The sequence below is a fragment of the Bufo bufo genome, chromosome 2 (genome assembly GCF_905171765.1).
Source record: "Bufo bufo chromosome 2, aBufBuf1.1, whole genome shotgun sequence".
Taxonomy (NCBI): Eukaryota; Metazoa; Chordata; class Amphibia; order Anura; family Bufonidae; genus Bufo; species Bufo bufo.
The window spans coordinates 54,998,946-55,026,697 of record NC_053390.1 but is presented as its reverse complement, the minus strand read 5'-3'; the positions used below and the strand labels follow the sequence as shown (position 1 = coordinate 55,026,697).

The following is a 27,752-nucleotide window of genomic DNA, read 5'->3' as shown; positions in this document are numbered from 1 at the left end:
GCTGATCGGTGGGGGGGGTCCCGGGTGCCGGCCCCCTGCCGATCAGATACTGATGACCAATCCAAAGGATAGGTCATCAGTATATAAAAAGTTGCAAAACCCCTTTAATGTTATACTAGAAGCCGACCGTAACGCATTGAGCACCCAGGTTAGGAAATATTGGATTTCATTTTCACGGAAAACCACTGATGTGTGAACAAATACATTAATATCCATGGGTACTTGAGCTGTCCGTAGAAAATGCAGATGGCACATGTCCGTAAAAAAATGGCCTAAGCGTAGCAGCTGATGGGACTGGCCACATACCTGGCATTCCTCGCATCACTCAGGACGGGCTTTTACAGTGGGAAATAATCCTTCTTAAAGGATCATTTGGAAACTAAATATCATTGCAAACAGCGAAATCTGCAGCATGCTGAGAATTATTTAAAATCGGCATCATGATAAAGATACGTGTGGATTTTGTCCGCATTGTGTGGATGGGATTCACTAAAATCTCCTCCGTGTTGTTGCTGCTGCTACGGATTTTCCACAAGAAATTTCACAGTGAAAAATCGCCAGCATTTACGCTGGAGCCTTGGATATTGAGGACCTATCCTCAGGACTCCCAGTATCCCATTGATCAACTGGATGATGAGGCCACAGTGCTTGTGCGAGCGCTGCGTTCTCTGCAGTGTCTGCCTGCATGCTGCCTCCCTTCCAGTGTACCGGGTGGGAAGCTGTAATTACACTGCACCGCCGCTACAAGGGAGACGCAGGACTTGCACGGTCTGTCTGTCTATCTCCTATGTATGCATTTGTACACAGTTATGTGTGTTATAGCACTTTTTCCCTCCGTACCCATAACCGTTACTGTACGGTACTCTGGCCTTATCTGGATGTTTATATTGTGATATCGTCAGCGGTGAGGTTTGGACTGTGTCCCAGTTACACAGAGATAGCAGCGTGCGGTTGTACAGGGCTCAGCTGTTCTCAGCACAGGTACAGAATAGAAAGCCGCTGGGCGACTAACATCAATCGCTGAACATCAGAGCGGAATGCAGAGCTTCAGGACAAACCGCTATTCATCAACAATGACAAGAGTGTCCTTAGTATGAGGAGCAGGCGGGAACTGTACAGCACATACTGAGCACTGCTACATCATACACCACCTACCACATGATACACCATGTAGCTCAATTGTTTTTCTTTTTACTACTATTGTTAATAAAATTATATTGTTACTACTATAATGCTTCTCCCTATGTACAGGAATATAACTACTATAATACTGCTCCTATGTACAAGAATATAACTACTATAATACTGCTCCTATGTACAAGAATATAACTACTATAATACTGCCTCCTATGTACAAGAATATAACTACTATAATACTGCCTCCTATGTACAAGACTATAACTACTATAATACTGCCTCCTATGTACAAGACTATAACTACTATAATACTGCCTCCTATGTACAAGAATATAACTACTACAATACTGCTCCTATGTACAAGAATATAACTACTATAATACTGCCTCCTATGTACAAGAATATAACTACTATATTACTGCTTCATATGTACAAGAATATAACTACTATAATACTGCTATGTACAAGAATATAACTACTATAATACTGCTCCTATGTACAAGAATATAACTACTATAATACTGCTCCTATGTACAAGAATATAACTACTATAATACTGCTCCTATGTACAAGAATATAACTACTAGAATACTGCCTCCTATGTACAAGAATATAACTACTATAATACTGCCTCTTATGTACAAGAATATAACTACTATAATACTGCTCCTATGTACAAGAATATAACTACTATAATACTGCTTCCTATGTACAAGAATATAACTACTATAATACTGCTCCAATGTACATGAATATAACTACTATAATACTGCTCCTATGTACAAGAATATAACTACTATAATATGAAATAAGTAGAATGGTTTTAGTAATTGACATTTGGTAAGAATACTGGTAGTTATGAGATGACAGGTGCTGCATACATTGCCCATCATTCGGGGATCTGCACTGTATTTGGGGCTCAGATCTTCTGGTTAGGAGAAGCTGCGGGGTGCTCAGTTTCCTGGCCGGTTGCTGTGTCACTGGAGCGGCACACCCAAATGAATCACCTCTCCCTATGACCATGTATCCTGCCGCCCGCTCTGTGGACACGCTTTCTCCACACTTTAATATTCTAATCCCTACGACCACTTAACAAATAGCTTGGCTTTACCGCTAATGAAGCGCTTAATCCCTCCTGTCAGTATGTGGCGGTGATGCTTCTGCATGTTGAGAGCAGTGGTCATCCAGTTTGGTGCAACCAGTGATTTCCAACTGGTGGCTCTTCAGACATTGTGAACTACTACTCCCAGGATGCAGGCAGATCCCCAGAGCTAAACAACCAGCCGGGGCCCATGCCGATTTAGATTCTGAATAGTGGCCTTGCGTGAGCTGATCCCTCCGGGTCCCATTCCTTGCACCCCTGGCGGAGGGGAGATGATTTTGCAGAAGGATGCCACCGTCAGCCATGCTGCAGGAGAAGTCTTTCGTAATAAATGGTCCGCCAGAGTCCTCTACCACCACGAGAGACGCTCGAATGGATGAGGGGGTCTTTATTAGAGGTGGAGGTTCCCTGTAGATGATGATGATGATGATGATGAGCTGTGTCTATGACGTCTGTGTATTTCATCTGTGTTACGTTGTGTTTTGTAGGTATGTCATATGCAAGGTGAGCGGCGTCTTGCTGACCCACAGTATGGAGTAAGCCTGCTGGCCAGCTGATTACATGCACGTTCGCGGTCTGGGATAAAGGTGAGAGCTGTGTTGGGATTAGCCGCCCCGTTGATAATCTCCCTAATCTGCTCGCATGCCTGTAGTTTGCACTGTCTCTCCTATACTAAATGTGCGCTCAGATCTGTGAAACTGATACAAAGTAACACTTTTTTTTAATTTTTTATTATTGATCTAGTTTTAAAGGGGTTGTCCCATCTTTTACATTAGGGGCATATCGCTAGGATATGCCCTCAATGTCTAATAGGTGCGGGTCCCACCTCTGGGACCTGCACCTATCCTTAGAACGGAGCACGTAAAGCGCAGGAGGGCGCACTGGGAAGGGCATTGTGCAAGCGCGGCCACCGCTCCATTCACTTCTATGGGATTGCCGAAAGTCCCATTAAAATGAATGGGAAGGGCATTGTGCAAGCGCGGCCACCGCTCCATTCACTTCTATGTTGCTTTTTTGGCAGTTCCATAGTAATGAATGGAGGGTGGGCACTCATACGCGGTTCACCCTCCTGCTCTTTGCGGGCTCCGTTCTAAGGATAGGTGCACCTATCAGACATTGAGGGCATATCCATTGAGTGCCGCTCTCTGCTCCCTCTGTCAGACTGTGAATGGAGCAGCAGTGTGCCTGGTGAGAGAAGAGAGGTGGTCGTGGATCTTGTGGTCTGCAGCCTATAGATGTGTCTGCATCCTGAGAGTGGGAGCGTCACAACAGCTGAAGAGCCACAGGCACAGACTGAGATCAGTGTATATGGGAATACAGCTCCTGAGGTCCTAGCAGTATTAACCACTGTGCCATTACATACATTCATTGACAACGTACAGCACCCAGATATAAATGTCGGATTACTGCAAAACTCAGCATGCAGTTATGTCTCGGGCAGATATGTAAATGATTACAGGTGTGGTCTGATTAAATACTGGGTCTTGCCACAAGAGGGCATTAAAGTGCTTCCCCTGCTGCTCTCAGAGGCCACTTTTGTGTAGTGTACCTCTTGGTGACTGATAGACATGCCTCTACAACACACAAAGACATACTTCATCATTGGACTGAGAGAAGCGGGATGGTTGTTTCGACAAATGTCCCGCCACCTAGGGCGTTCAGACCTAGCTGTAAGATGTTGGGAGCAGTGATTATGTGAAGGCACGCACACATGTGAACAGTCCCAGACAGACGCCAGTAGAGGGGATCATTTGATCCACCGACAAGCACGAGCAGCTCCCACAGTATTGTTGTCCACCATTCAGACACAGGTGGCCCCTTCTTTACACACCCCTGTCTCTGCCTGGAGCATCTTTAGACATTTATCAGAAGAAAGTATGGTGCCCTGGCCCCCATTACGTGTCCCGCCATTGACAATCAGCCACCATTACCTTCATATGCAGTGGTGTCACAAACGAGAAGCCTGGACTGCTATGGTCTAAAACCATATTGTCTTTACTGATGAATCCAGGTTCTGCTTGAGATCTGACAATGGTGAAGTTGGAGTATGGAGACCTCGTCGTAAGCGCTTCAATCCTGCCTTTGCTGTGGAGCTGTCACGAACCACCAGGTGTGAACCCACTGTGCCACGTGTCCTACCTCCTCTAAGGGTGTTGTCTAAGTGAACCCCTCGATCTTCACAGTACCCCTGATGGTGGGGATAGACTTTCCCGAGGGGAACACCTGGTTGCTACCTCTTGAGGAGGATAGGTACACGAGGCAGCTGGTCCAGGAGGTACCTGAGAAAGGTACCAGAGGTACAGGCGTTGTCAGCAGACTGAGTCGTTACCAGGAGCAACAGTGCAGGACCGAAGGATGAGGCAGAGGCGAAGTCAGACAGGCAATAGGTCAGGGCAGACGGCACAGGTGCAGGTCAGGCAATCCGGATCTGCAACAGGAGAGTCAAGGTAAGCCGGCAGGGATCAATCAGGTAGCAGAGTATGGGAACACAAGTACAAGCCAGGACCACAGGTGGATATCAGGAACCTTAGCAGGACACAAGGACCTTGACACTGAGGCATCTGGGAAGGGGGTTGAGCCACTTATATATGTGCAGGAGGGCTAGGATTGGTTGAAGAGGTCACATGATCCTACCCATAAAACACAGGAAGTGACGCTCGCCGACCCTTAAGGAAATGCTGCAGGAAACGAGCAGCAAGCGTGCTGTGGCCAGGGCGGAAAGGAAACACTGGCAGCAGAACACAGTGCCTGGGACCCCGGCGGTAAGCAGGGAACAGCGGCGCACAGCAGCCGCTGTTACAGGAGCGACACACTGCCCCCACTGCTGGTGTGATGATCTGGGAGCCATCACATAGGACAGTCGGTCACCCCTAGTAGTGATAGGAGGGACACTAACAGCTCAGCGATACGTGCAGGACATCCTGCCACCACGTGTGCTCCTCTCATGGCAGGGCTTCCAACTGGATTTATCAGCAGGATAATGCTCGCCCGCACACAGCAAGGGTTCCCAGGAACGTCTCCTCCAGATTACAGCACTTCCTTGGCTGCCCGGTCACCGGATTTATCACCAATCCAGCATTTATGGGACCAGCTGGGACGCCAGCGACAGCAACCTACCAGTGTGCAGGATCTACAGGTCCAGCTGTAACATCTGTGAGCAAATGTGCTGCAGGATACCAGGAACCTGTATGTGTCCATGTGCAGGATTTACAGACCCAGCTGGGACATCTCTTTTTCCCAATAATCTTCTCCTTTCGCTTTAATATCGTGATCACTTGCATCCATCATTACGTCACACAGAGGAATTTTTATTCCAGTCCAACTTCTTCTTGGTGTAGGATTTTTTGCTCTCATTGAGTACATTACACACATCACGCTCACACAAATATATCATTATAGTATTTTGCGTTGCGTTCTTCTTGAGGACCGGACTGCAGAGCGGGGTGCAGGCAGCCCACGTGGTGTTACTTACCTGTCGGACTGACACTATGGCATGCCGTAACTGCGTACATACTTTATACAGGTCATTCCAAGACTAGAAGAAAGGCATCCAGCTGTAAAAAATGTAGAGGGGGTTGCACTGTGAACGCTAGTTTTCTATTCCCCAGTCTTTTATAATGTATTAAAGCTGCCTGTAAACTAAAAAAATATTCCTTTGTGTTTTATCTATTTTATTGCATTGGTCTCATAATTTCAGTCTTTGAGGAACAGTCTGCTGGAGTTACCGTATCCGGCATAGCTGGGAACATACGAATCCATATTCACTATAATGAGATCTGGTGGGTTTCCAGCATAAATTCCGTTTTTTGGCCTGACAAATACTGCTGCATTTAGTGGTATTTATATGGCTGAAAGCTGGCATTTATAAGGGAAACCTGCCAGTGAATGGGGATCCGGCCTTGTATGGCTATGCCAGGTATGTTAACTTCGGTATTCTCTACCTCTGCCGCAACAGAATACTGGATTTATCTCCCGGAGATGTGAGTGTAGCCTTATCCTGTACGGATCGTGAGTTTACACCCAACATTATACTCCAGAGCTGCACTCACTGCTCTGCAGGTGGAGTCACTGTGTACATACTTATCCTGTACTGATCCAGAGTTACATCCTGTATTATACTCCAGAGCTGTATTCACTATTCTGCTGGTGCAGTCACTGTGTACATACATTACATTACTTATCCTGTACTGATCCTGAGTTACATCCTGTATTATAATCCAGAGCTGCACTCACTATTCTGCTGGTGGAGTCACTGTGTACATACATTACTTATCCTGTACTGATCCTGAGTTACATCCTGTATTATACCCCAGAGCTGCACTCACTATTCTGCCCGTGCAGTCACTGTGTACATACATTACATTACTTATCCTGTATTGATCCTGAGTTACATCCTGCATTATACTCAAGAGCTGCACTCACTATTCTGCTGGTGCAGTCACTGTGTACATACATTACTTATCCTGTATTGATCCTGAGTTACATCTTGTATTATACTCCAGAGCTGTACTCCCTATTCTACACGCTTCAGGGCTGGAATTACATGGTCAGTGGTGGACCTATATTTTATTTATATTTATATAAATGATATTTATCTTTATTATATGCTCCACCAGTTCACACTAACCAGTCCAATCTGTTGCTGCAGAGCCATACTTACTGCATGTAGATTTCAACAGTGTGATGCCTTACCTTACTCTAGTACAGGGATCAGCAACTTTTGGCTCTCCAGTTGCTGTGAAACTACAACTCCCAGCATGCACACTTACTTGGCTGCTCCTGCAACACCCATAGAAGTGAAAGGAGGATACTAGGAGTTGTAGTTTCAGAACAGCTGGAGGGCTGTAGGTTTCTGACCTCTGCTTTAGTAACTGCATATTTTTCTCGTTAATACGAACTTGACCCATGCCTCTAAATGCCATAAAATAAAAATCGACCCATACTCTGCTGTTTCTCCCCCTCCGTTCTCAGCACCACGGCTCTGATCCTCCTCTGGTGTTTGCATACATGGCTGCATTAGTGACGTTCAGGTAGACGGCTCATGATTACTGTAACCAGTCGCTGTCCTCAGTGGTCACTGCTACAGCCACGTATATGAACACTGAAGAAGGACCAGAGCTGCGGTGCTTATGGTGGGTGGGTTTATGATGATATTTTATGGCGTTTAGGGGCATGTGAACATTTATTATTAAACTCAGGGAGCCCCTTTAAGTCCATACAGTGTAGATAGTAATTGTCCAATTTCCGCCCATACACATGTAAACTGGGCTTGGCTCAGCATGTGTTCTTAATAGGGAGAGGAGAGCAAGCTGCTGCCAAAGGTCAGATAGACAGCAGTCTACCTCCTTTAACCCCTTCTTTTCCTTGATATCTGCCGTCATGGTAGAGTGGGGACACCACCTTACAGATTAGATTGTTGGCCAAACCCACCAAAATCAGCAGCTTTGGCCAACACTCATCTCATGTGTATGACCTGCTTTAGTATCTCATACCCCCCTATGTTTATATCTCTTCTTGCAGCAAAAAGGGCCCAGGATTTCGCCAATTATTGGGACTGAACGTCCTTATAATCCCTCATTCCTGATAATTCCACCATGTAAATGTGTTGCCCAGCATCTGTCCATGTAACAGGATCCTAGCTCTGTTTTTTCCAGTCCTGGTACTTGGGGTTTCCCAGCAAACACTTCAGGTACTGTCTGAGTGACCACCATTTGAATACGTATGGCAACGTTTGCTGAAGTAGTCACAGAAAGTTATTTTTGCTATCATTTGCCCTAGTTTTTCCCAAATTATCTTATCACACCTTTCTTCAGAAATCTCTGAGCTTTTCTAAGAAAATGTTTCCAAACTAGTCCAAGTAAAAAAGTGGAGTAGTTCCCTCTCACTCGTACTATCTTCTGTTTTCTTTAGCGTGCAGAAGTGATGGAGAACTCGTCCGTGGCCTCGGCCTCCTCAGAAGCAGGCAGTAGTCGTTCCCAAGAGATTGAAGAATTAGAAAGATTTATTGATAGTTACGTCCTGGAGTATCAGGTTCAGGGGCTGCTGACGGACAAGACCGAAGGTGACGGAGAAAGCGAAAAAACCCCATCTAATATTTCCCAGGTGAGATCATGGAGCCAGTCATACATGGTGATACAGCTCACTGACGCCTCTGGTTGGTGGGACGTCCACAAGTTCCTCATAGGATTTCCCTATTCAGTGTCTGTAGGTGGTCATAGGTAGATATGTTGGGCACCTGACGCCACAATCTGATGGGCTTATCTTCATGTTCATGAAAATCTTCATGTAGTAGCTAATTTACTGCATCTTTAAAATGTTAAATGTAAGCGGGAAGACCAGAGCTGAGGGTTTGCTACAGTTTTGCCCAGCCTAGGCAATCCTCTGTGAGCCGTTCAGTCTAGACCAAGAAGCAGGAGATGTGTACACCGATTGTAATGTTAAACCACCTGCTGTTATTGTGCACTCTCCGTACACAATAAGTCTAGTCTAGCCTCCTCTCCCCATGACCATCACTGATCTTTGGCACTCATGACTCTATCACTAATTGATCAGATGTTCTTCTTTGGGACACTTTTGGTAGGTATCAACTACTGCATACCAGGAACATCCTACAAGAGCTGCTGTTATGGAGAAGATCTGATCTAGTTGACTATAGTGATCCAAATTGGAACCTTGTCGTAGTCGCTCAGATCCTTACTCTTGCCCAGCAGACGTGGATTCACTGTGCCACTGAATGGATTTGAGGGCTACTCCTGAAGATGTTGTTATGGTGGTCTGCTGGTAATCACCCATTCACCCCCGTACCTGGATCTGTACTTTGCTGCATGAGCCACCTGGCCGCCATCTCTAGGAGTAGTCTCCGTTCAGAGGCTGCTGACCCAGATTGGTCAAGAGACAGGCAGAAGCATGGTCAGTGGGCAAGCCGAGGTTAGGACTTGCAGAGGTCTTGCAATACGATAAACGGGCAGTAGATCAGGACAGGTGACACCTTTGTGATAGCACACCTAGGCAGGACTATACAAGCTAGGAACCTTCTGCTCAGGCACTTTCCCATAGGTGAATGCACCCTGTATACACTGGAGAACACTGGCATTGGATAGGGACAAATTAGCCTGCGCTCACCGCCTTTTAAGAAGCCATCAGCTGTTTGAGAAGGCATAATAGTCGGGATATCACTGGGTCTGCGGTAAACAGCGAGAGGGCCGTGGCGCTACTATGAGCGCCGCTGCCTTCTCAAACAGCTGATCGGCAGGTTTCCCGGGTGTCGGACCTTCGCTGATCAGATGCTGATGATCTATCCAGAAGGTCCAGAACCCCTTTAAGTTTTATTCTGCTCCTTCAAGTACACTGGAGGTGGAGCTTCAATGGGAAGTGCACTTGCAGGAGCAGAACCTGGCAGAATAAAACTTCCTATTCACACTGCTCATGATAATAAAAGGTATGTTTGTACTGCTCTCCCCAAACCCTACCTAGTGCAGTCAGCAGTTTTGCATGGTCAAAACTGCTGACAAACTCCCTTTTTAATACAATCTTTTATTCCCTGTTATAATCTATTTATGGCTACTGAGAGGTTGGGATGACTGTAAGGAGGCTGGGAAAACCATGCCCACTAATTATATCCAATTCTGAGAACCTGTAGGGGTTACTGATATCATTAGCTCCTCTTATAGCACTCTTATCAGCTGCACGGTTTAGGTTTACCGCCCCTTTAAACTGGGACATCTCCTGATCTCCCCCTCCTCTGTACTAACGGCCATGGGAGTGATTGTAAGAAGATCTTGATAGCTCCCTATAGACAGCATTATCCTCTGAGCGTCGATCATGTTATCTGCAGCCAGGTTGACCGTTAGAATGTGCAGGCCGGGGTTCTCCCCATTATCGTTCCGCCCCGCAGAAGTGATGGGACTTGGCTTCCTCCTGTGTGTTCACCTCGCTGGTTGTAAATGATGACTTCACACTCCTGTAAAACCTTTAAGAGATAATGCTTAGTCCTTCAAGAAAACAGCTGACCACACCCAGCTCAGAAGAAGGTCTCATCCTCCCCCGTCTACCATAAACTGGTATATTGATCCAACGGACGTATACCGGTCCATGAACGGACGTCCCCTCGGAGAATAGCACAGTTCTCATTTCTATGCTAATCATGGTGGTTTTTAGAGGGTATGTGCAACATTTTTTTTTTATATCGTTCTAATGCCTCTTAAAAAAAAAAAAGAGGAACAAAATCTCAGATAATAATTTTCTTTCTGACCTGTGTGTCTCCATGGTTACAGACTACAAACAGCCTGTGTAGTCTGATCCTTCAGTACTGTGTTACTCCGGTCTTCTTGGCAACCTACAGACACTAGAAGAGCGAGTGGAGTAACGTGCAGGATCTAAGCACATGCTCTGTTTGTTGCCTGTATTTTTGTAGGCACATAGGTTTGCCTAGGAGCTGTGTGCAAAAAACGGCAGGAGATTTTTAATTGAGACGTAAAGAAGCAAAGTGGCTTTTTTTTTTTTTTTTTTTTTTTTAACTTTAGGTCTGTTTCAGCAGTGTGTGGACCAGTGTTGTCCGCAGTTTGTGTACCCCCCTCCGATGTCGCTGACCTGTATTATTTTTGTATTCTGCAGTGGACAGTGGAATGTAATGAACAATTGGACGTAAACCGGACTTCACCGAAAAAGAAATCGCCTTCCAACAACCACAGCCAGGTAACATGGATGATGCATTATATCAGCGTGCCTACCTTGTATGTTTCAGACACAGTGGAGACCTCAGCGGGACCGGATCCACGTGATGCTCCACTGAACGCGGCTGGTGTCCACTGTTGTCGGATCCAGAAGAGCGGGGTGGTTTATAAACAGAACCCACAGCACCAATGTGAATGTAGCTTTAGGGGCCTTTTTCACGGGCCGATAGAGCTGCCAATGATTCCTATGAACCTTCCTTCTTGATCGTTGCTTCTCATTAACTGCATTTACATGCAGCAAACATCGCTGCTGTATGGGGGATGAATGATCGTTACTGTGATCATTCGTCCCCATGTATTTTCCTTCTTTGCCCTGTGCACGCAGTGATGTGCTACTGACAATGTGCTGCCGAGGAATATGTATTTTACGTGCGCATTGAAAGATTCGATTTTTCACTCTGTGGCACCTTTACAGGGGACTGCTATCGTCAGCGAGCGTTCGTTCGGATGTTTGGCCATGATAATTCCAGTTTTTTGTTGCAGCTTAGTACAAGCTGCATGCGCCATTTGAGCTAACCAATGAAAAAAAAAAATTATACTGCACGGTATATGTTTTTAGCATGGCCAATAAATGCATGCGCTCGAGGTTTCCATCAGGAAGGTTTAGGGCCCGCACTACGACACAGCGTGAAAAGTGCGGTATTTCTTCCGAGGCCCCCTTCACTCTCATGCCTCGTGACTGCTGGTAATAAGGATCTTTTTACACTATGCCGTTTCAGTCCTGAGGCAGGGTTTAGACCTGAGCGTATTTGATATGCGCGTTTTTATGCGCGTTTTTTGCAATAGTAAACGCGCGTTTGACGCGCGTTTGTGTGATTGACTGCAGTGTCCTATGGCCACAAATGCGCGTCAAAACGCCCAAAAGAAGCTCAAGAACTTGTTTGAGCGTAGGGCGTTTTTCAGGGCGTTCAAACGCGCTGTAAAACGCTCAAGTGAGAACCAGGGCCATAGGGAAGCATTGGTTTTCATGTGTTGAGCGTTTTACAGCGCGTTTGAACGCGCTGTAAAACGCTCAAGTGTGAACCCAGCCTAAAGGCGTGTCCGTGGTACAAGTCGATCGGCGCTTGTTTTTTACATGGTGGTGCAAATTGAATGGGAAATGAATGATCGTTACTGTGATCATTCGCTCACCATTCACTTTGCATATTGTTAGCATCACGTCTGATTACACAGGGCGATGTGCTGCCTACAAACGAGGATTTTTGGTGTCTCGTGGAAGGTGCGATCTTCCAACAGATTTGCGTTTGCTCATTTGTCGGGTGAACAGTGACTGGGAACGAGTATTTATTTTTTATTTTTTGTTGTTTCCGATCATCATCCCATGTAAAAGAAAAGGCCTTAAAGGGTATCATTATAAGGCAACATGTTAATGTGGAGACACCATAAACAAGCTGGCAGTAGACTTCCATGTATATCAGGTGCTGTAGGGATGTCTGCAGATACAGGACTGGGTCCATTGTGTTTCATCTGCTGCCTCCTCTCCTGGAGCAGAAGTGTAAGTACTGTAGTCAGGTCAAGGCTAATGTCTGCATTGTGCCCCATTGTGCACCTTGCCTTGTTATTTGCTTACAAATAGATGATGAGATGTGAAGCCTTTTATTGCAAACATTTACCCAGGTGGAGTCAAAGGTCAAGGACCTGCCCCCCCCCCCCCTCCTTTTAAGAGGTGGTGACATAACATACCCACATGATGTGAATACATTGTATTATAAACAGATGAACAGTTTGGCGGCTTTCTAATATACTTTGGTTTCAATCCGTCACCATTTTCAAGACCGCTGCTTGCTGTCGGTGAAAGGGAGCATTCTTATTTACATTCAGCATGTACAGAACTACTACTTCTCCCAGCTGGAGATTTGCTGCCATGGTGTCCAATCTCTGCACTATACAGTTTGGACCCCAGACCGATACATTTTACTGGTACATTGTAGCAGAACTGTCAGGGCACTTGCTCTGCCAATAATCTTTGCTTACAGACGTTGTCTAAACTGGATTCAATTGTAGCAAACCTTCAGCTTGTGACAGTTATTAAAAGGCTTGTCTGAGTGTTTAATACTGATGACCTTTTGTCAAGGATAGGTTATCAATGTGTGATCGATGAGGGTCCGACTCCCGACACCCCTAATGAGCAGCTGCTGGGCTCCACTGAGCGCTGCGGCCTTCTCGCAGCTTACCAAGCACAGCGCCGTACATTGCATAGTGGCTGTGCTTGGTATTGCAGGCAATTCCCTTGAATGGGACTGAGCTGCACATAGGCCATGTGACAGATGAACGTGACTTCCCTGGCCTAGGAAGAGACTGCAGCGCTCACCGGAGTGCCGTGGTCGCCGCTTCAAGCAGCTGATCAGTGGGGATGCCGGGAGTCAGACCCCCACCGATCAGATACTGATGATCTATCCTTAGGATAGGTCATCATTAGTAAATACACGGACAGTCCCTTCAAGGGTCCCCATATAGCGAAGATGTATGTTGATCAAAAGTTTGTTCGCCCGAAAGCTATTCCTACCAAGTCCCTAATAAACATGTACCCTCGGACTTAGGCCTCATGCACACGACCATGTGTATTTTGAAGTCCGCAAAATACCGTTACTGTCTGTATCGCATCTGCATTTTTTGCAGCCCCGTTGACTTCAGTGTGTCTGTGTTCCACCATTTGCGGCAAATATAGGATATGTTCCATGTTTTCGCGGAACGGACATATGGATGCAGAAGTCAAAGGGTCTGCAAAAAAAAATGCAGACTGCACACGGACTGCAATCATATCTTGCGGACCTACAAATTGCGGGCCGCAAAACAGATATGGTTGTGTGCATGAGGCCTTAACCTGTTCATACACCTGAGATAAAAGTTGCAGACCCCATTTTAATGAGATTGGCCAATGGGCTTGTGTGTATGGGGGATCTCCAGCCTTCCTTCCCAGCTGGGCGTGCGTATGCACAGGGAGAGGTCGGAGGTATGGCTCTCAGCTGCCGACCGTCGCTCCGCCAGCCTCTATTCTTCCCAGTAATTACATAATAATTAAATATCAGCATTGTGACTAAATCTCCAAGTATGAGATTACCGCTCCCTCACCGGCTGTAGAGAAAACCTCAAGACCTTGTTCTGTGGAGGAATATTCATGTAGAGATACCTAGGGAGCAGTAAAGGATTATTCCACTTAATTGAAGCAAATGTAAGAAATTCGTTTTCATTTTTCCCTGTATTTTAAGCCCCTTGCAGACGAGCGTTTGTGACTCTGCAAGTTCTCAGCGCAGCTCCCGGCCTGACCTCCCAGCGCTGACGGGGGTCACATGTAACCCTTACAGTTCGAGAATGTATTAGATGTCACTGACATAATGCTATTAGTGTCATCTAATACTTTACCGAACTGTAAGGCTTACAAAATAATGCTTTGTGACCGCAGCGTGACACAAGCTCGTCTGCAAGGGGCCTTACTGCCGCTTCTTTGGGTAATTTAAAGGGGTATTCCGGTAGGTAAAAGTAATCCCCTATCCACAGGGTAGGGGCTAACTATCAGATTGGGGGGGTTCTACCGCTGGGACCCCCACTGATCGCAAGAATGGGGGCCCATGCCCCCTGCTGCTCCCCTGAAATGCAAGCAGCCGCTCCATTCATTTGACTTCTGAAGGGGGTACGGGGCCCCCATTCTCGTGATCGGTGGGGGTCCCAGCGGAAGGACCCCTAGCAATCTGATAGTTATCCCCTATCCTGGAATACCCCTTTAATTTGGGTTATTCTAATAATGCGCCGACACTTCAGGATGGGCTCGGTGGGCTGGTGGTCAGTAGCACCTTCAGTTCATGTCTGATCTGCTTGGAGTTTGTACACTGGTTTCGACTTCTCTCCCCCAAGGGAAAGTAGCCTTAGACCAGTATTTAGCAAGTATGTATGGGGACCTTTTAAAGTGACCTCTGCATGAGGGTTGGTGAGACTGACAGCTCAGAGCACTGGCAGCAGTCATTTAGGGAGAAGGGTAATACCATATTAAAGGCTATATACACCTTTGGGGGAAATTTTTTTTTATTAGTGCATTGTACTCATTTTGAGCTATAATTATTTTTTCAATTGGTCTTTATTAAAAATATGGAGCCTTTTTTTTTCTATACAGAACTGAGATGCTCTAGCAGCAGCCTCTGCATTTTCTCTCTTTTCCGTCAGTTGGCGAGTTGACGGGCTCCTTATCTCTGCTCTGACATTATAAATACTCATTATAGCTCAGTTCTTATCTTATCGATAAAAATGTGGCTTAAATAAGTGTTTATGACCTCTTAGTAGTAGTTTAGAGATAAGAGTTATTAGATGACCGGGCACAAAGTTAAAGTACCAGTTAAACAGTATGGTCCCTTTCACACGAGCGAGTTTTCCGCGCGGGTGCAATGCGTGACGTGAACGCATAGCACCCGCACTGAATCCTGACCAATTCATTTCTATGGGTCTGTGTACATGAGCGTTGTTTTTCACACATCAGTTCTGCGTTGCGTGAAAATCGCAGCATGTTCTATATTCTATAGAAGTGAATGGGGCTGCGTGAAAAACGCATTGCATCCGCGCGGAAAAAACTGAACAACGAAACGCAACTGCAGACAAAACTGACTGAACTTGCCTGCAAAATAGTGCGAGTTTCACTGAACGCACTCTGAACGCATCCGGCCCCAATCCGCAACGCCCGTGTGAAACCAGCCTTAGAAAAACAGTTAACCCTTTGTGACAGAACGGCTCAATATTTAAAAAAAAGGCCAATTGAAAATATGATTTTTAGCCAAAAATGAGTAAAAAATGCCTCCAAAGCTGTACATAGCCTTTAAAAGGATTGTCTGGGAGTTTACGAAATAAAGCAGGAAAAATTGCAAAGTAAAAAAATATATATATAGCAATTACTCAGCTGTTAAATTCCCTGCTGTTACAGCATGGAAGAATCATTTGTCTCAGTCGTTCATAATTTTCATGCAGTGGTGACTTACCGTAAGTCCACATGACTGCTGCAGCCACTGATAGATGGTAGAGACATACAGTACATGCCAGCATCCCCGCCGAGGCCAGTGATTGGCTGTAGCAGTCTCTACAGGAAAATAAAGAACAGCAGGGACAACCAGTGCTTCTGTGCTGGAACAACAGGGATGTAACAGGTGAGCACTGTGTGATTCTGTTTTTTATTGACACTTTTTTAAACACCCGGACTACCCCTTTACGGAGTACATTGTTATTTCAATATTAATCACATATCGGGATATTGGCAGCTGTGAGCACTAGCGGCAGTAATGTGGGGTGAGGTTTGACCCCATTACTGTTCCAACTTTTAGGGTTTCTCCTATGCTATTAATGAAGAAAGGTCTCTTTTTGATATTTTATTATTACTATAACATTTTATATATTATAATGTGTTATCAGTATATTCACAGCCTTGGGAATTTTCCAGAAGTTTTTGTGGGGTGAGGTTTGACCCCATTACTGTTCCAAATTTAATTTAATTTATTTATTTATTCAATGCACTTATATAGCGCTACTATATTCCGCAGCGCTTTACAGACATTAGCATCACACTGTCCCCAATGAGGCTTACAATCTAAGGTCTGGAGTTTCTCCTCTGATATTGATAAAGAAATGTCTCTTTGTGATATCATATTTAGTATATTATTTATAAGGACAGCCATGGGCCATGGTAATTCGCAGCAGTTATGTGGGGTGAGGCTTGCGTCCATAACTGTAACACGATTTTTTCCTATGATCTTAATGAGATAATATTACCTTTTTCTTGGTATTTCAGTACTGGTGGCTTATTGAACCTTGAGCACAACAGAAAGTCTCTCCAGTAGGGCTGAGCATTTTTATGTATTTAGTAGAAGTGCCAGTCTCGACCTTGGGTGTAATTGTTACCTATTTTTGCTATCTCCTGACTTTATTGTTGGCTATTTGACTCATTTTTATCTCTGCTGTATTAGGGCACAGCTATGATCAGTGGCGACAGTTTAGCGCCATTGTCTGATGTAATCACAAATCCACCTTCTATCTGCTGCTCTGCCCATCCTCCACGCTTTACACTGCATCACTACTTGTTCAGTGATTTTGGCTAACACTTTAGTCAAATATTATAATTCGTTGCATATTAGCCTGAATCCTCACCCTCTGTGGTAACAGGATAGGAGAGAGTTGGCTTGAACTGTGCTCGTTAAGGGGAATGATCTTTCTGTGTGCTGATCTACTAGTGGTTTATGGATCAATGGGACATTAAAGTCATTGTTAATTAATGTTGTAATTCGGAGCCCAAGCCGTTGGTGAGCAGCGTGAACGGACATTACTCTGCCATGTAATATACTTTCCACCCTCCGGACATGGGCCAAACAGTGCATCTAATGCAAGATGTGCTGTTATATGCAGGGGCAGAGCTCCACCTAGTGTCAGCAAGGCAGAATTACAAGAAGATTTCTGAAAAGAGTATTACAGCGCAGTACCACTGCTTGGTGTGTGTAATCCTCATCATCTGATCTGATTCTATACTTGTCTGTATTTTTGTGCAATTTATTATAATCCTTCTATGTGCAGAGGCAACTATGCTATCTTATTTCTGCTTCATTCGTGTAATTCTATATATTCTTTATAATAAATAATGTATTTTTTTTCTCTATAGAATGGTAACAAGGATGGTGCGTTTGACATACTGGGGACAGACATTTGGGCAGCGAGCACGTTTGATTCCATAAGGTCAGATATTTTTCTTTGTCGCTTACCTGCTCCCTTGTATTTCTTTACCATAGGCTTTTTTTGTCAGGTTTACATTGAGTACACTGACCATAAATGGGACATGTTCCTCCTGCTGCCCCCTCATCACATCAAATATTTCACTTCTGGGGTGGTCCATGATTAAGGAGCTTACATAGAAACATAGATTATTGCATAGGTCCCCCTCATGCTGCCACAACGGCCCTGATCCGTCAAGGCAATGACTCCACAAGACGTCTGAAGGTGTCTTGTGGTGTCTGGCACCAAGACGTCTGCAGCAGATCCTGTAAGTTGTGAGGGGCGACCTCCATGGATCAAACTTGTTTTTCCAGCGCGTCACACTTATGACGATTGGATTGACTTCTGGAAAATTTGGAACCAAGTCAACACATTGATCTGTGTAACATGTTCATCAGACCATTCCTGAACAATATTCTGCTGAAGGAGAACTTTGTCCTTAGGGAATATCACAGCCATGAAGGGGGTACTTATCGATACAGTGGTTAGGTAGGTGCTATGTGTCATATCCTCATGATGCCAGGACCCAAGGTTTCCCAGCAGAACATTGCCCAGAACATCTCGTTGTCCCCTGTCTTCTTCACATAGTGCATTCTGATGCCATCTCTTCCCCGGTAAGAGATGCCCCCGGCTGTCCACATGGTGATTCATCAGACCAGGCTGGCACCTTCCATTGTTTCATGGTCCAGTTTTTATGCCAATTGAAGGCACTTTTTGCAGTGGACAGCGGTTAGTATGGGCACCTTGACCAGTTTGCAGCTACACAACAAGCTGCAATGTCCTTGTTATCCCAACACCTTGGTATTATAGCCAGCAGTATTGTTGTCTGCAGTTTGTTCTCCAATATCTGTCTAGTCCGATATTGGAGAACAAACCTCCGAGATCAATACTGCTATGATACAAAGGTGTATGGGGAGTGAACGGGCTAGCTTTCACTCCCCACACACATCAATGAGCTTTGAGAGACCACGACCATGACCGGTTCTTCTCCCTTGGACCTTTTGACCTCTGACCCCGTTATGTAGACATCAGAATTTGGACCTGGTCAGTCACTGACATCCTTATGGTTGCTCATTTTTATCTTCTTCCGACACATCCGCTTCAAAAACTGACCACTTGCTGCTGATTATATCTACACCCCTCAGCAGACACCAGTGTCTGACCACCGCTGCAGCGCAGAGATGAGATGGCTGGGATGAGAGATACTGTGCATGCGTGTCTATGCGCACTCCCACCAGAGAGGGCAGAGCTTTTTCCACCGCTGCTGGATTGTAGGGTGGTCATAACCCCTGGATACGAGCAGGTAAATATAATTTGGGACGACTCCTGCAAGGGATGACACAGTTGCAGCAGGGCCGCCAGGACATATTTGTATTATACAGGACAAGAAGGGGTTACTAGCTACCATCATGGCTATGACCAGTTTAAAGGAATGCTCCGCTATTTGACCTCACTTTCCAGTGTTTTCCTTATTTGTAATAAAGACCAATTGAAAAAATGATTATAGCTCAAAATAAGTACAATGCAATAATAAGAAAGCCCAGGCCCATCCACTTGAATATGACTGAGCTGCACCTGCGCAATGTGACGGAAGAGGCCATGTCGCTCAACTGCCTCTTCAAACAGCTGATCGTGGATGTGCCCCTTATAAGATACTGGTGATCTGAGGATAGGTCATAAGTTTTAAACTCCTGGAAAACCCCTTTAAGGGTCCATTCACACGTCCATTTTTTCTTTCCTGATCTGTTCCGTTTTATGTGGAACACATCTGGACCAGTTCTGTACCCATTCATTTTCAATGGGTCCTGGAAAAAATCGGACAGCACAATGTGTGCTGTCCGTTTCCGTTGTTCCGTTCCGCATGTCCGAAAAAATATAAAACTTGTCCTATTCTTTTCCGCAAAAATCGGATCCTGGTACAATACAAAGTCAATGGATCCGCAAAAAACTGAAGACATTCGTATGTCATCCGTTTTATGCGGATTCCGTTCCTGGAAATTAAATTTTTATTTTATAAACTTTTTATTCACTTTTTTTTTTCATTTTTTTTTTTTCAAAGAAATAACTTTATTTGCTTATTGAAATTTATACATGTTTCCGTTTTTTGCGGATCCGCAAAAAACGGATGACATACGGAAACATTTTCAGGAACAACGGATCCGCAAAAAACGGACCGAAAATCGGGATATAGAAAAATATTGACGTGTGAATGTAGCCTAATGATGACAATTTTTACTAGTGTTTTGTTTGGTGTTATATATGACTTCTTCCATATTTTTTTTTTTCTTTTTCTTTTAGTGGTGCAACATGGGACTTGCAACCAGAGAAATTGGACTTCACCCAGTTTCACCGGAAGCTCCGCAACCCCCCGAAGCATCCCCTTCCTCAGATAGACAGAGAAGGGTGAGTTCAGTGCCGACCATGATCTGTGACTCTAGGTTGGCTGCATTCTCTGTTGGGGTCTAAGGTAGTCTCAGTCTCATGCTTTTCACTGCAGATCTGTGTCTTCTGACTGCTGTGTGTATGCACAGGCCCACCACAAGCTCGGCAGACCGTCCTGGCAATCTTGAGACTTGACAGATTGCCAGGATCGGTCTCTTGGTCCTCTTGGGCCGTTGTAGCAGATGGCCGACACTATACAGACTGATGTATATGTTGGTTATATTTTGCCTGGGTCCATAGTGGTGGTGAAGGACACCCAAGGGTCCCTGTGTTGTTTATAGACTGGTCCTTAGTTCCTCCTGTCACACAGTCTCTATAGGACTGATTCATCTTTTCTTTCTTTAGGTTTGGTAAAGGAAAATGTGAAGATGGAGGAGATGAAATCAACCTCAATGACATAGAGAAAGTACTCCCCACCTGGCAGGTAAGATTTGTTCTTTTCCACATGGTTATCGTTGGTCGCCTCTCATGACATGTATGTTTTAGCGATACAACAATTCGGGAGTATCTTTTCTTAGAACTGTGTTAAGCAGTCCCTCTATTATTCCTGCAGGAATTCAAATAAATAAACAATTGGGTGATACCAGTTCCTTTGTCAGCAGTCTGACATTGCTAAACTAGTGCTAACAATGTTAGACTCTGCAGGGACACATCCTATTGACAAGGAGAATGATGACACCTGGTTATTCATGTATTTCCATTAGGAATAACAGAGTAATGGCACAAGACAGAGTTAAAGAGGTTCTTTGGAATTTACAGGTGAAACTCGAAAAATTTGAATATCGTGCAAAGTTCATTTATTTCAGTAATGCAACTTAAAAGGTGAAACTAACACATGAGAGAGACTCATTACATGCAAAGCGAGATATTTCAAGCCTTTATTTGTTATAATTTGGATGATTATGGCTTACAGCTTATGAAACCCCAAAGTCACAATCTCAGGTCCCCTTTGCTCAGGGGGTATGGATTAATTAGCTGTCTAGAGTGTGACACTTTGAGCCTAGAATATTGAACCTTTTCACAAAATTCTAATTTTAAGCTGCATTAATGCAATTCCTTTTAATTTGCATTACTGAAATAAATGGACTTTTGCATGACATTCTAATTTTTTGAGTTTCACCTGTACTTATTGATGATCTATCCTCAGGATAGCTCATCGATAGGAGCTTGACGGAGTCTGACACCTGGCACCCCCACCTATCAGCCGTTTGAGGAGGCTGCAGGGCCTGAGGTTGAAGCCGCTGTATTTTAACCCTTGGTTCAGTTCTCATATGACTTGACCCTTATGGTCTTTTTTCCATATTCTTCAGCGCCATCTAGTGGAAAAATAATAATTAGTGATTTTTAATTCCTTATTGTCTGGGATCTTGGTGCATGTATTAAGTTAAAGAGGACCTATAATGGGTCCAGACATTATAAAATAAGTAGCAGGTTATGTAGGGCATAAAGCAGGGATCTAATAGTGCTTACTATTTTTCCTGGGCGCCACTCCGTTCGCCCCCTGTGCCCCTGTTAAATTATCCCGCTCAGTATGCTAATGAATAGCAACGGAACAAGGAGGAGGAGACTGAGTCTTTCTCAATGGGCGTCTCCTTCTCCCTGGCTGTAGCACTGTCCAATCACAGCGGAGAGCGTCACAGGGAGAAGGTGATTTATTATTTTTTTCTCCCTGTGACTTAAAAGGAATTGCATTAGTACAGCTTAGAATTAGAATTTTGTGAAAAGGTTCAATATTCTAGGCTCAAAGTGTCACACTCTAGTCAGCTAATTAATCCATACCCCCTGAGCAAAGGGGACCTCAAAATTGTGACTTTGGGGTTTCATAAGCTGTAAGCCATAATCATCCAAATTATAACAAATAAAGGCTTGAAATATCTCGCTTTGCATGTAATGAGTCTATCTCATATGTTAGTGTCACCTTTTAAGTTGCACGATATTCAAATTTTTCGAGTTTCACCTGTAAATTCCGGAGAACCCCTTTAACTCTGTCTTGTGCCATTCCTCTGTTATTCCAAATGGAAATACACGAATAACCAGGTGCAGGGGCGTAACTAGAAGTGACTGGGCCCCACAGCAAATATTTGTAAGGACCCCCCAGCGCGCTTGGCACCTCCCTCCTCCTGTGTAAACCCCACTCCTTTGGCACAGTGTAGCGGTATACTGTATATTGTGTGGCACAGTGTAGGCTATATGTGTATAACATAAACATATTTCATATGAAAACTTACAGTTACTTGGCCCTTGGGGGTCTCGGACTCCACTTCCACACTTTGGCCGGGGGCTCGGCGGAGCTGATGTTGTGCTTTATCCTAATGAGAAAGATTTCATAATAAGGATTTGGAGAAGGGGCAGAAGGATAGCAGAGCAGGGAGAGGCTGGTGCTTCTACTAGGGGGTCATACCATGGGGGAGTAATAAAGCCCACTATAATGCCCCCCCAGTAGTAATAATTCTCCTTATAATGTGCAAAAATACCCCCTTGTAATGCCCCCAGTTGAGCTAATGTCCCCATAGTGCCCCCATAATGTCCCAGTATAAAATACCCCTATATAGTGCCCCCAGTAAATTCCCCCATAGTGCTCCTCTCCCCCCTTCCTGCTAGTGCCCCCCATAATGTACCAGTATAAAATGCCCCATATATAGTGCCCCAGTAGATGCCCCTCAGTGTCCGGCCTCTGATAGGCTGCTGGCCTAGTGTCCCCCATAATGCCCCCCAATAATGTGCCAGTAAGTGTCCCCATAGATGCCCCCCCATCATGTTCCAGTATCAAGTGCCTCTCTCCTCCCCCCCACATGTCCCAGTATCATAGTGCCATCTCCCCCCCCCCCCAATGTGCCAGTATCAAGTGCCTCTCTCCTTCCCACCCCCCATGTGCCAGTATCATAGCGCCAAACCCCCCATGTGCCAGTATCAAGTGCCTCTCTCTTCCCCCCCATGTCCCAGTATCATAGTGCCATCTCCCCCCCCCCCCCCAAAAAAAGTGCCAGTATCAAGTGCCCCCCCCCCCCATGTGCCAGTATCATAGTGCCTCTCTCCTTCCCCCCCCCCCCCTGTGCCAGTATCAGGTGCCAACCCCTCTTCCCCCCCCCCCATGTGCCAGTATCAGGTGCCTCTCCCCCCCCCCCCAGGTGGCAGTATCAGGTGCCAACCCCCCCCCCCAGGTGCCAGTATCAGGTGCCTCTTCCCCCCCCCCCCCCCCCCATGTGCCAGTATCAGGTGCCTCTCTCCCCCTCCCCCATGTGCCAGTATCAGGTGCCAAACCCCCCTCCCCCCCCAGGTGCCAGTATCTGGTACCTCTCCCCCATGTGCCAGTATCGGGTGCCAACCCCCCTGCCCCATGTGCCAGTATCCCCCTCCCCCCCATGTGCCCCCCGCTCCCCCCATGGCAGTAACAGTCGGGTATTAAAAAAAAATAATAAACACTTCTACTTACCTCCATGTCAGCGATGCAATGCAGCCTCTTCCTGTGTCCCGCCCTGTATGTCCATATATGGAGTCAGTGCTTGTATTTCAGAAAAGTTTCTGCTGGGATTCGAACCCACGACCTTCTTTATCAGAGGCAAAGCACCTAACCACAAGACCATAAGAGCTGCCTTGCTGCTGACTGAAAAAAATATGAGACTTCTACTGTTATAGCTGGCTAAGTGTACATCTATACACATGACAGCTGCTCATATATAGAGATATAGCAGAGCTGAGTGTGCTGGGACAGCTGTCATATAGAGATATAGCAGTGCTGGGTGTGTTGGGGCAGCTGTCATGTGTATAGATGTACACTTAGCCAGCTATAACAGTAGAAGTCTCATATTTTTTCAATCAGTTGCAATGCTTTATGGCTGTGTGGGTAAATGCTTTGCCTCTGATACACTGATACATTGGAGGTTGTGGGTTCGAATCCCAGACACATCAGGAGACTTTAGGAGACAGTAAGATTAGATCACATTAGCGAGGGGGCCTGGTCAGCCGCTGCTGCTGTGAAGGGGCATTAAGACAAGAATCGATATTTAACTAACTTGAAAATAAACTGTCACACACGCTGCGGGGCGCCGGGCCCCGAAGCAGCTGCTTCCCCAGTAGTTACGCCGCTGCCTGTGTGTAGTGTCTGTGTGTGTGTGTGTGTGTGTGTGTGTGTGTGTTAATAAAAATAAAAAAAATATTAATGTGGTCCGGACGGGCCCCCAGTGGCGTAGGGCCCCATAGCCACTGCTATGGTTGCTATGGCGATCCCTACGCCACTGACCAGGTGTCATCATTCTCCTTGTCAATAGGATGCCTGGGAATAAACTGGTCACCACCTTTTACCACATTTTGGAGTGCTGCCTATTCTTTGGATATACTACATTATACACTTCTCGTTACCATGGTTATGACCACCCTGCAATCCATCAGTGGTGGTCGTGCTTGCACACTAACGGAAAAGGTGCCCTCTGGTGGCTGGGACTGTGGGAATGCGCATAGGCCAGCACCTTTTCCTATAGTGAGCAAGCACGTCCACCACTGCTGCATTGCAGGGTGGTCGTAACCGTGGAAATGAGAAGTGTATAATGAGATTGAAATATTAATCAAGCCAGAATTAATAAGTGCCTTGTAGTAAGAATAAATGCCATTTGCTGAAGTGAGACAACCCCTTTAAAAGGGTTTTGCCATCACGTACAATGGGGGCATATCGCTAGGATAGGCCCCCATTGTCTGATAGGTGCGGGTCCCACCTCTGGGATCCACACCTACAATGAGAACGGAGCGGGGAAATTAATGGAGGGTGCACTGCGCAAGAGCAGCCGCCCTCCATTCATTTCAATGGGACCGCCGAAAATAGCCGAGCACTGGCTCGGCTATTTCCATTTGCCCTATAGAAATGAATGGGAGCAGTGGGGAGCAGCGCTTGGTGGTGGACGAACCCTGGGAAATCCGGGGTCCTTCAGCCACAGCTCTCCCTGCTCCGTTATCCAATCAGACAATGGGGGCATATCTTAGCGATATGCCCCCATTGTATGTGATGGGAATACCCCTTTAAGCTCTTTTCACATTGTGACGAGTGTCCATTTACCATATGTGCTAGAAAAGTTCTTGGTGCATCCATTAAGCGGACCTGTGGATCCCCAAACAGTGTTCTTGTGGCCTCCATTTGGCGGACTTTCTGTGCTATTCCGTACCAAGGCATTGGGTAAAAAACGTACACAACACGGCATAGTTTTTTTTTTTCCACATGCGTACCTATGAAGGATGGATGCCCCGTGGTTTTATGGGTCCATTTAGCAATAAACCGGAGCTTTCCTGCCGCATTCTTTAGACGCAGTGTGAAAAAAAGGACAAAAATCATCAAAATATGAAAAGAGACAAAATCTCATCGCCATGTTTTTTCCCACCACAATTGTAACTTTAAAAGGCCCACGCTATGGAAGGGTGTAATTACTATACAAAGTGGAAATCTCTGCATGTCGCTGTGCCCTCACAGGAGATTTTGCAGTAATGCAATTGCTATGTAAGCAGTTCCCCTAATCTAACGTCAAGTTGTTTAGCTCGGTCTCCCCTCTGCTATACTCAGCAGTGACTGGAGGTTTTTGCTCCTTTTCATCATCGCCCAGGTTTTGTATTTTTAATAAACCCGTGGGTTTTCCTTTAATGCCGGTGTCGGACGTGCGCTGGGGTGTCGGCGCCTGGCATCGCTCGTCCTACTCACGTCCAGGGTCCTGTTATCCGGGTCCAGCTCTCATCACGTCTCTCACAGCTTCGAAAATTATATCATTGCCTTCCAGCAGCTCTAAAGATAGACGAGGCGCACACCCCTGTCATTTAGTGCAGACACATCATTCAGGATCCGTCCCTGCACCGTGCGGGGATGTAATTAGTGGTGTGACACCTCCTCTCATCAGCCTGGAATAGGCCGGGCAGGGGGTTCACCAATGGCCGACCATGACGGTGATCCGTTTAGACCCTGAATGGCATCATCTCATTCTTATATGCGTCGTATGAGTTACATTCTCTGTTTCTTCCTCTTCCCTTCCAAACTGCCAGTGCAAATGTCGGTCTTTACTGGAGCTTTGGAATTCTATTCCAAGTCTGGTTGAATAGGTCTAGGTTGCATGCACGTGGGGGAAGTGCTGCAAGTCGAATTGAAATGGCAGGATGATCATCATCTGTAAGCAATGCTGCCCTTGAAGTTTCTGATGCCTGCAGTAGGGGAAATTTACTAAGAAGTTTCATACGTCGCTCTTGTTCCAAAGTGCGCTGGAGATGCAACAAATCTGTTAAAGGTCTCCAGCCAGAGGAGTTTTCCAGGAGGAAAATATTCATAAGCTATGCTCAGTGTTGGTCAATATCTGATTGGTGGGGGTCTGACACCCCAGACCCTGATGATCAGCTGTTTGAAGTGGGCGTTGTGCTCCATTGAGTGCTGCAGCCTCTTCACAGCTCACCGAGCACAGCGCCGTACATTGTATAGTGGCTGTGCTTGGTATTGCAGCCCAGGCTCATCCACTTGAATGGAACTGAGCTGCGCCGAGGCCATGTGACCAATGAATGTGAAGTCACTTGCCTGGGAGACTGCGGCAGCGCTCTGGTCTCCAAAAAGCTGATCAGTGGGGGAGGTGGGAGTAGAACCCCTCCTTCCCCGATCAGATACGGATGACCTGTCCTGGGCATAGCCCATCAGTGTTGAACTCCCCCCAAAAAAACTTTAATAGTCGGAACTTTGCCTTTCCGTTTGCGCAAGAAATCTAAATCAAATTTGTAAATGTAGTAAATCTGTCTGGTCACAGGAAGCCACGCCCCTCCTGCCAGGCCCCACCCCTTTTTTATAAAATGGCATGTGATCACAAAGTTGCACATTGTTATGCAAAAACGACATGTGCCAAAATTCCCAACTTTTTAGTACCAGTTTTGTGGTGCAAGGGAAATGATCATTTTCACTCTAGGAAGCTTGTCAAGGGATGCAGGGTATGTGACATTATGCACAACTGCCATATTGGACCTGTAGCCTCCAGCGAGTCTCTTTTCATTGTTTAGCATTGCTAGCCTAAGATTAGATATCAGTCGCCTAATTGGGCCTCCTACCATCATGAGACGAGCCCAGGCCCATGATATGTTCAGACCAATAACGGTAAAGGTGATAATGATAGAACTTTGGAAATCGAGATCCTGAGAGCACGCTCCTGTGCTATAGGCATTTAAAGGGGTTATCCGAGACTAACAAATGCTCCCCATAGTCTTGGATAACCCCTTTTAAGGCCCCTTTCACACGAGCGTCCCGAATTTGCTCCGGATGCGTCGCTTGTGCATTGCGGGAAAACCGCCCGAGTAGGCACGCAATTGCAGTCAGTTTTGACTGTGATTGCGTCCCGATGTTCAGTTTTGCAGGTGCGTGAGAAGAAACTGAATGTGGTACCCAGACCCGAACACGGACTTCTTTACTGAAGTTTGGGTTCGGTGTTCTGTAGATTTTATTATTTTCCCTTATAACATGGTTATAAGGGAAAATAATAGCATTCTTAATACAGAAAGCTTAGTAAAATGTGGATTGAGGGGTTAAAAAAATAAGTAAAATTAACTCCCCTCATCCAATTGATCGCGCAGCCGGCATAGTCTTCTTGCTTCTTCTTTCAGGA

At 45.7% G+C, this 27,752-nt stretch overlaps 1 protein-coding gene across 2 annotated transcripts in view; it reads left to right on the top strand.

Moving 5' to 3' along the window:
• CTIF (cap binding complex dependent translation initiation factor) overlaps positions 1–27,752 on the top strand; it is a 185,130-nt gene that overhangs the window by 22,159 nt on the left and 135,219 nt on the right. For both annotated transcript variants that reach the window (XM_040421115.1, XM_040421114.1), the window contains exons 2-7: positions 2,728–2,826; positions 8,150–8,341; positions 10,853–10,933; positions 17,597–17,670; positions 20,005–20,109; positions 20,494–20,572. In XM_040421115.1, coding sequence (XP_040277049.1) covers positions 8,162–8,341; positions 10,853–10,933; positions 17,597–17,670; positions 20,005–20,109; positions 20,494–20,572 — 519 coding nt within the window. In that variant the 5' untranslated portion in view covers positions 2,728–2,826; positions 8,150–8,161. The remainder of the gene's footprint in view (positions 1–2,727; positions 2,827–8,149; positions 8,342–10,852; positions 10,934–17,596; positions 17,671–20,004; positions 20,110–20,493; positions 20,573–27,752) is intronic.